At 28.0% G+C, this 10,539-nt stretch overlaps 1 protein-coding gene across 1 annotated transcript; it reads left to right on the forward strand.

Annotated features, from left to right (window-relative positions):
- Positions 1-8,265: 8,265 nt before the first annotated feature.
- LOC122503203 (homeobox protein 2-like) lies at positions 8,266-9,540 on the forward strand. The gene has a single exon (XM_043613660.1). It carries the CDS (start codon positions 8,266-8,268, stop codon positions 9,538-9,540), a length of 1,275 nt encoding a protein of 424 aa, XP_043469595.1.
- The last annotated feature ends 999 nt before the right edge of the window (positions 9,541-10,539 follow it).

Below are 10,539 nucleotides of genomic sequence, written 5' to 3' on the forward strand. Positions count from 1 at the left end.
AAGATCATGAAATTCAATTAAGGGAATTTATTAACATTGAAGAAATTCGGAATAGTGTTGATTGCAGTCAAGGACTAGATACAATTCACAAGCAAGACAAGTACTTCAAAGAAAAATTCAATGTTATACAGCTCGAAAGAATTAAATTAGGAAAGAGGTTTGTTTCTTACGGTACAGCTACTGTAGATGGAAATCAACCAATAAAAATAAAAAGAGATGAATTTATCTAAATTCCCATCAGTAAAGTTTTTTCCAGATGGTTACAAAATGGTTCTTTTGGTAATGTTTCACGTGTACCAAGAAGACGTGATAATGGAATAATGAAAAGTTACATGGATGGAACGCACATTGAAAACCATCCTTATAGAAATCGCAGACCAAACTGTAGATAAATAAAACTTTATTATGATGAAGCTGATATGTGTGATGCTGTCGGCAGCAAATCATGCTCTATAAATAAGCTGGGAATGTTTTATTGGATGGACCAAGATATAGCTCCACAGCATAAATCACAATTAAAATTTATTAATTTGGCTGCAATTGTACCAAATCCTCATATACATACTTATGGGATGAATGCAATTCTAAATCACATTGTGAAAGATGTTAAAAAATTGGAAAATAGTATTCAATTCCCGAATGGTGATACGGTTTATGTAACAGTTTTAATAGTAAATGGTGACAATTTAGGCGTACAGCAGTTGTATGGATTTAGAGGATCATTTAGTGGATGTCACCCTTGTCGAACTTGAACAGCAACAATGGATCAAGTGAGGACGATGTGTCGTGAAGATCCAACATTGCTTCGTACACCAGAAGAGCATGATCGACAAGTAGAAGAAATAGAAAACGCCGATGACCAAAGAAAAGAACAACTGAGAACAGAATATGGTATTAATGGGAAGACAGAGTTGTCTGAAATAGAAGGCCTTCATCCTTTACTATATTCATTCCACGAGATTTAATTCATGATGATTTTTTGGGTATTTGCATTCGAACAACAAAACTGTTTCTGAGAGAAATTTGCATTAAGGAAGAACCCTCTCTGCATTGTGAGTCAATGCAATTACCATTTAAGTTTTCAATTTACTCACGTGGTACTAATGCAACGCTTTAAAACATTGTAATGCTTCCTCCGGTCTCATTTCGCGTCGTCTGTCATTTTTATTAACCATGTAAGATAATATTTCAGAAAATTCTGATAGTCTTTAAAAAAATACTTTTGGAATTTTAATTCAAATATTCTAAGCGTTGCAGGATTGGAAATACAAAAGTAATGTAATCACAGGCGGCAAGAAGTCGTCGGCTTGGTGGAAAACTGTACCATTTCAAGAATTCGTTATAAACTATACCATTTCAGAAGTTTGTTATAAAACATACCATTTCGTTAAAACCGTATAAACTATACCATCTCGGAAGAAATTTATAAAACATACCATTTCGTGGAAGAATATTTTTTGCTCTTATTTTACGTTGGCAATACTGCTGCTAGAAATAAATAAGGTTACGCATTTTCAAAAAGAAGTTTTTGATGAATGCTTTTTCTTATCTTTTCAAATTATTTTTTAAAAATTCCTAATTATTTAAAACAATTGTTTAATAATCATTAGGAAATTATTCTTGGGGTAACACGTATAAATAGATCTGATGACATTGTTTTCTTTACATTTTCAGGTTAAATTTTTATTAATTTATTTACTTTTATTCTATCGCAAGTTTTATGTTATTGTTATTTTTCATTTAAATTTTAGGATTCTGTGAGTATATCGAATTTTATCAATAACAGAATATACCTTTTAAAATATATAATATATATATGATTAATTAATTTATTTTACTTTTTAAAATAATTTATTTTGCTTATGTGAGAATTGTCATTTGTTCAAATTTCTCGAAATGACAAAATTTGGATTTATCAGGTTATGAAAACTTGCTCCTCAAATCACTAACAAACTGTTAAACATAAAAATTAAAATTGACTTTAATGCAGAAAAATTGTAATAAATTATTCATTTTTAAATATTTTTTTTCAATTTAAAACGCTGTGCTTGTAAATAAAGTCTATTGTAGTAAGGAAATGTAAAGGTTATGGTACTTTTTCCTAATAAAAAAATTTAAATTAAAAATCATCAAGGTTAGGCCAAAATATTTATTAAATTTATAATTCTTTGGTAATACATTTTTTTTCTTAAATTAAAGAATGATAAATCGATTTATAAGGATTTTAATATTTTGAATATGTGTTTATCTTAATTTTTTTGAAAAATGGATTTATCAACTTTTGAAAAATTGCTCCTCATTTGTTTTAAATGAAACAACTTCATACATTAACTTATTGTCAATAAGTTAGAAAGTTAACCTCTAATTAGTAAAAATAAACTGAACTATTAAAATGGATCCTTATTATTTTTGGTCTTTTCCAAGAGTTCAACAAAAATTCGGAAATAATTTGTATTTGCCAAATGAAAGTAATTCTTACTTAGACATATCACAAAATGTTCACAATTTTCCCAAGAATAATGTCTCTATCGTGGAAAATGAAAACCTGTTTGGTAAAGTGATTCACTTTTTATTACGGTCAATTTTAATTAATATAATTAATTAATAAGTAATATTTAATTAAATAATATAATCAATTAATACAAAATTAATAATTTAAACAAAACTATTAATTTTTTGTATAATTTTTTAAAAAATTTAATTATTTGTTAGATCTGGTTAACCCACAAAGATCATCACCACCAGATGAGGAAAATTTAAATGAGAATGATAATATATCACAACTGGTTAATGATGAAAGTACAACACGAAATAGTTTGCATTTACCAATTGAAAGTGCTTCGTACTTAAATATTTTACAAAATGTTCGCAATTTTTCTGAGAATAATGTGTCTACCGTGGAAAATGAAAATCTGCCTGGTAAAATGATTTATGTTTTATTAATGTCTATTTTAATTCATTTTAATTAATTAATAATTAATATTTAATTAATATAATTAATTAATAAAAATATAATTAAATTAATTAACAAAAAATTAATAATTTAAACAAAACTATTAATCTTTGTATAATTTTTTAAAAAATTTAATTATTTGTTAGATCTGGTAAATCCGCAAGGAACATCACCATCAGATGAGGATTTAACTGAAAATGAAGATGAAAATGAGAATATATCAGAACTGGTCAATGATGAAAGTACAACACGGTCACAAAACACAGAAACTTCAACCGAATTTGAAAATAATTATAACAATAACCTTAATAAAAAAAGAACAAGGAAGCGTAAAGTAAATTCTGAAAGTTGGAAACGAGAATCTGCAAAAAAGCACAAAACTTAGGTATAGAGGATAAATCTCAAGAAATAGTTGTAGAAGCAAGAAAGATTGGTCCCACTTGCAATAAGTGCCGCTTTAATTGTCAAACCAAAATAAATGCTGAAGATCGTTTAAATTTATTTCGTGAATACTGGAAATTAGGCGACCATACCAGACAATGGGATTTTCTGGACAAAATGGTGGAAAGTACAGAACCTATAGAGCGATCAGATAATAATGTTGAAAGGAAAACAATATCAAGAAACTACTTTTTAAATTTACCTTTAGGAAAAATTAAAGTGTGTCGCACAATGTTTCTGAATACGTTCGGTAAATACTTCTCGTTACAATTATTTTATTTACAAATGAATTTTATTTTATTAGAAATATAAAATATATAAATATTTTACTATAGCTTATATTTGAATTTTAATTAACAGTGTTGTCACCAAAAATTTAATTTTGATTTTCCCTGACTTTATAAAAAAAATACAAATTCTATTTTTAATATGTAATTGAATTTCTTGTGAAATTTTCATTATTTTAGAAAATAATTGAATATTCGTATAGTAAATTTCGTCAAAATAGTTTTTAAAGAATTGAATTCTTTGGGGAAATTTTATTAAAATAATTTAATGTTCGTGTAGAATTTTATCAAAATTTTGGTTTAATAATTGTATTCTTTTGGGAAAATTTTTGAAAATCATTGAATTTTATTAGGTACTTTTAAAAATAATTGAATTCTTGTGATGAATACTATTATTTATGATAATAATTTAATTTTGTCGAGGATTTTTTCTGTTTATTGATAAAGATAATTGAAATTTTGACGACAAATTTTTTTGAAAATAATTGAATATGAGAGAAGAATTTTATTAAATTTGAAAATAATTGAATTCTTGTGATTAATATTGTTATTTATGAAAATAATTGAATTTTGCAATGAATTTGTGACGTTGTAAAATTTGATATTTTACAATTCACAAGTATTTTTAATTATTATTGAATTCGTTGAATAACCTTTATGATAAAAGCTTCCTTAAATCAAAAATTCCCAAAACGATTCGAGATTCTGAAAATATTTATTTTATTAAATAATTTAGAATTAATTTGTTTATTCCTTTTTATTCGTTTTATGTAATTTGCGAGCCAACTTTATGAAAATTGAAAATGGTGAAGACTTATTCTGGTGATTGGACAGTAATTTTTGGATAATTTGACCTAACCTAAATTTTGGAATCTCAATTTATATCTCTGACGTACCCAATTGTTTGGATTTTTCTTGGAATGCCAATTATTCTCAAGCTCTACTTCAAGTATCTAGAAAATAACACTGACTTAATTCCCTGGAGGAATATTCAAGAACATTCTACTTTTGGAAGGTTTCATTATATTTCAAACTTTATTTGAAACTCCTATTGCTACGTGAAGACAAGGCCCATATTACCTGTTTCTGTTCAAGATTTTATGTCAGTTTGGGACTGAAAGATCGTCATAGTCCAGCTTCTTATGCATAAGTGGTTATTAGTCTTTTTGAATTTCAACATTAATCTCTCGTTCAACAAATAATTCTATTGGAGGAGAAAAATAATGATCTAACATCGAGCGTCAAATTCTTTTGAAGAAATTCATCATTTTAGAAGAAATATTCCAAATAACATTTCAAGCTATTTATTCTGTCTATAATCAAGTTTCTACTTTTCAAATTTCGTTCTACTTTCAATCACCATCAAGATTCATCGGAAGATTCCTTTTTGAAATATCCACCAATCAGAAGACTGTATTATGATCGCGAATTATTGCATACTATAGTAACTTTCATTTTTTTTTGGTTGGCAACAAATCTCCATGGGGATAATAAACAATAGTAATTTTGTCATTCTTTTTCTGGGTTTCTTGATAGAAGGACGCTTTGTCTCGAAAAAGTTTTATCTTTGCTTAAATTTAATTTTTTAAATTTTAATAATAATAAAATAAAAATCGGGCAAGTGCGAGTTGCACTCGCATTAAGATCGAGGGTTCCGTACACCAAAATAAAACTCATTTTTTATAAAAAAAATATATATAAGAAATATAATTGATTAATATTAACATATATAAACTTATTGAGCTGAAATTCGGTACACATATGTATTTTTATTACATATAGATTAAAAAAAACTATAACTATAATCCACATTGAATTCTTATGTTTTATTTACAAATAACAAAAAATATATATTTTACCTGATTAGAGATAATATTTAAAATAATATATTGGATATAAACTAACAAAAGATACTTATATTATTAATTATAATAATAATAATAATAATATTTTTTTATCTATCTTCATTTTTTTATCTATAGCTCATATTCAAATAAATTTTGTTATTTTTAATTATTTCAACAATTCTTAAAAATATAAAAAAAATAATTAAAAAAATGCTAATATATTTTTTTAAATTTGGAATAAATATTTTTATTATTTTATTTTATATTATTTTTTTATTTTCTTTTTATATTATTTTATTTTTATTTTATTTTTATCTTCGCCAATCACATTATCTTTATTTTTCTGTAATTTGCACTTAAAAAAAATATACAAACTGAATTTTAACTCACCACATTGAAATTTATAAAAGTTAAATTAGTGACACTGTAGTTTTTTCAAAAAATTCAAATTCTTGCCCTTAAATTTCGCAAATATCTCAAACAATCATGTTCGCTATATTTTTTTTACCTTAATCTTCACTTAAAAATAAAGATCCCTACCGAATTTCAGCTCATCAAATTAAGATTCCTAAAAGTTCAAAAGGGGGAGAGAAAAATGTCATTTTTTGTAATTTTTTCAAAAAAATTGAATTTCTTTCCCTCCTAGTTCGCAAATATGTCCGTCAATCGGGTTCGCTATATTTTTCATGTAATCTGCATTTGAAACTGAAGATCTCTACCGAATTTCAGCTCACTAGGTTAAGATTTGTAAAAGTTAAGGGGGGGACAGGGTCATTTTTAGCATTTTTTTCGAAAAAATTGAATTTCTTTCCCTCCTAGTTCGCAAATATGTCCGTCAATCGGGTTCGCTATATTTTTCCTGTAATCTACACTTGAAACTTAAGATCCCTACCGAATTTTAGCTCATAAGGTTGAGATTTGTAAAAGTTAAGGGGGGGGGGACAGGGTCATTTTTAGCATTTTTTTCGAAAAAATTGAATTTCTTTCCCTCCTATTTTGCAAATATGTTTGTCAATCGGTTTCTCTATATTTTTCCTGTAATCTACACTTAAAAATGAAGATCCCTACCGAATTTCAACTCACCAGGTTGAGATTTGTAGAAGTTAAGGGGGGGGACAGGGTCATTTTTTGCAATTTTTTCAAAAAAATTCAATTTCTTTCCCTTCTAGTTCCCAAATATCTCCACCAATCAGGTTCGCTATATTTTTCCTGTAATCTGCACTTAAAACTGAAGATCCCTACCGAATTTCAGCTCACTAGGTTGAGATTTGTAAAAGTTAAGGGGGGGGGACAGCCCATTTTGCGTAGCTGGGACGGACACACGAGTGATTTCATAAGGGTTCCGTCAGTACACCTATGGTGTACGAAACCCTAAAAATTAATCAATTTTGTTGGGCCATTCATTCGGAGATCTTGGTTTCATTTCTCGAGGGATATATTTCCGAGGAGGGAGTCGTTTGGCGTTTCGTGGGAATTTGTTGTCAACAATTTTTCAAAGTAAGATTTCTTGATGATTTTTAACGGTATTCTTTAGAATTCTTCGTTTGATTTCCTACAGAGGAAAAATGGATATCAATGTTTGAATATTTTATTATCAATTAATCATAACCTCACTTTTTCAAATTTAATTTTTTTTGCTATTCAGAACTCGAATCATGAAAGGAAAAGAATCTTTTTCTTTCTAATTTTTCTTCTTGTTTAGAATCGTTGTTAAAATTATTATGTTAAATTCAATTGATATTTTGATTAATAAATTGTCATTATGGAAATTCATTTAATTTGTCTTTTCTTTCTTGAATGAATAATTGAATCTTGACATCGAGCCACCCCCTCTACTATTTTCCAAGTAATGGGACTGTAGTTAGCCCGGACACATTTTAGGAAGATTAAATTCGTGATTTAAATTATTATTGTGAGATTAGTGTGGGATTATCGATTCTTAGCTTGGTAGCCGTCGTGTATCGCCAATCAAATTATCTTGAGAATATTGTTTATGTTTATTTTTTTTGTATTTATTGATCGACACTTAGCCTGGTGGCCTCGTGTGCCGATAATAAATAAATTCAATTTAAATAATTGCCGGTAATTAGCCTGGTGGCCTTTGTTTATTCGGAATTATTTAGAAATCTGTTTTGTCCCTTTTGTGAATTTTGTTGAGTGTCCTTTTAGGACTGGCGCCCACCCTTTTGCATCACATTTAATCGTTCCTAAGTAACCTTAAATTTTTATTAATTTTTGCTAAATTTGTTTGTTTGAATTTTGAAACTAAATTATTGTTTGAGAAAAATATTGAGGTTACAATTTGGCGCCCAACGTGGGGGCATAGCCAATTAAAATATATTAATAAAATATTTCATTCAAAAAGAAAAGACTTTAATTTTGTGAAATTGAGGTTATGTAATTCTTTGTTTATTTTGACAGCTCAAGGAATTAAAATTTGAATTTTAAGAAATGACTTCATAAATAAAAATTTATTTGAATAATAAATTAATATTATTCAAAGAGCTAAATTGAATTGATAATATAATTAATTAATTGATTATATTAATTTGACAATTCGAATATTTTTTTTTAAACTGATTATTTGTCCTTCTCCTTATTGTTCCTTCTTTTGAAACAAAATTTTTATTATTTTAGAAATCTCGATATATTTTCTAAAGTAAATTTGTTTTAGGGAAATTTATTTATATTACCATTGGGATTTTATTTGGCTGAGATTTGTTAAATTTATTTAACAATGGCTTCAAACGATCCTTATGCGTGGATCTATGATTTAAACAACTATCAACTTGGCGATGAGTTGAGAGATAGAGGCTTGACTGCTGTCGGAGCCATCACTGCAAAACGAAATCGTCTTTTGAAGTTTTTGCAACAACAAGATTTAGCACCTTCAAATTTAGGACAAAATTTAGATCAGACAGAAAATCATGATAGACATGATATAGAAAGTGTTAGGACTCTTGATTCTTGGGGAAATTTTTCGAATTCCGAACGACCAAATAATTCTGACATTAATAGGTTAGAAAATAACGAAAATTCTTCTCAATTGATTTCATTAAATGAAGATTCGAATGAAATTCGTTCCCCGACTAACATCAATCAAAATAGGAATCCTCAAAGATTAATTGTTCGTGAGGATGTAAATTATAGATCTGAAATTTTCTACCCTAGAGATGATCCTTTTCATTCGAGTCATTTTGGAAATAGAAATTATGAGAATTTAGTTCCACCAAATCTAACTCCAAATAATGTTGGAAATTCGGTTTCTAGAAATTATTTTATTGAAAATGAAAATAGACGTAGGGTAACATTTCGTCCTTCAGATGAAATTTCAGAACCTCTTCAATCTAGACAAGACATTGTAGGGAATAATTTAATTTCTACATCTGAAAATAATGCTCCCAAAAACAATTCTGATTTTAATCAACATCAGGAAAATCGCGACAGGACAAATTCTAAATCAAACGATTCTTTAGAGAAAAATGATTATCAGAATAGAAACAATTCTTTAGAGAAAAATGATTATCAGGATAGAAACGAATTTAGAGAGAAAAGTAATTATCAGGATAGAAACGAATTTACAGAGAAAAGTAATTTTCAGGAAAGAAATAATTATCGGGATAGGAATGATTCTCGATATAGAGAAAGATTTGTTAATGAATCTCGTTATGATTCAAGATTTGACAATTCTAGGTATGACGATCGAAGATTCGATAATTCAAAATATGATGATTCTATTTTTTATGATTCTAGATATAATGATTCTAGATTTTATAATGATAGGACAGATAGATTTCAAAAAGATTCAAAGTATAATATTCCTCGCAATAAATATTATGAACCGAGACAAAAATTACGAAATTCTTTTGACAGCAATAGTGATTCTGATTTGAATTATGAGTACAATTCTCGTAATCAAAGTTTCTCAAACATTTATAGAGGTTATCATAATTCAGCCGCTAAAACACTCGAGATCATGCAAAAATGGGGATTGAAATTTTCGGGCTCTTGATCAGAAGATCCAGAAGCATTTATCACAAAAATAGAAGATGGAAGAGATATTTTCCGCGTAGATGATAATACTTTAATTAAAGTAATACCTTTTCTTCTCACGGGAATAGCTTCCAAATGGTTTTATGGAATGCGAAATAATTGGAGGAATTTTGCTAGTTTTTTTCTCGAGAGCATTTAGATCACGTTTTGGGGATATAGATTTTCAGTTTGAATTGCGTCAAGAAATCTATAAGAGGACTCAAGGTGAATTTGAACGTGTTGCTGATTTCTTTACATGTATGATATCTTATTTCGATCGCGTCGAACCACGTTTATCGGAAAATGAAGAAATTAGTTTTATTCATAGAAACCTTCTGCCTAGATTTCAATTAGTCATCCCGAGACATTCTATTGCTAACATCGCTCAATTCGAACAAATGGCTATTTCAATCGAGAAAAGTCATTTCGTCAGTAAATCGTATAAACTTCTACCATTGCCTCAAAGATCTCTATTACCTGATCTTGCGTATAGAGAACTATACTAGAGAACTAGAGAATTGGTAGATTTTGTTCTTTCTATTAAAGAAAATAATGTGTCGAAAAATCTTCAAAATTCTCAGTCACACTCGAAAAATGATAAATCTAATAATCAAAATAATCCGAAAACTTCTGAAAAAGTTCAATCGTCAAACAATCCTTTCGTTAATGTCAAAGAGAAAAAGCAATCTCGAAAACTAATTTGTTGGAATTGCGATAAGCCCGGTCATAGATTTGATGAATGCAGTAAGCCTAGGGGAAAGTTTTGCTTTCGTTGTGGAAGAAAAGATGTAATTCGCACTGAATGTCCTAAGTGTATGGAAAACTAGAAATAGAGTCGTCTGATAGGGCGAATACGTCTCTAAATAATGTTGTAAAGCCCTTAATTGATAAGTTTCCTGTAATTAAAAAGCGAAATAAATGTCGAAAATTAGAAGCTCTCAAATTAATCGAAATTTTGTATTTAGATTCGTCCTCCGAT

Source organism: Leptopilina heterotoma, unplaced genomic scaffold, assembly GCF_015476425.1.
Source record: "Leptopilina heterotoma isolate Lh14 unplaced genomic scaffold, ASM1547642v1 Lhet_247, whole genome shotgun sequence".
Classification (NCBI taxonomy): domain Eukaryota; kingdom Metazoa; phylum Arthropoda; class Insecta; order Hymenoptera; family Figitidae; genus Leptopilina; species Leptopilina heterotoma.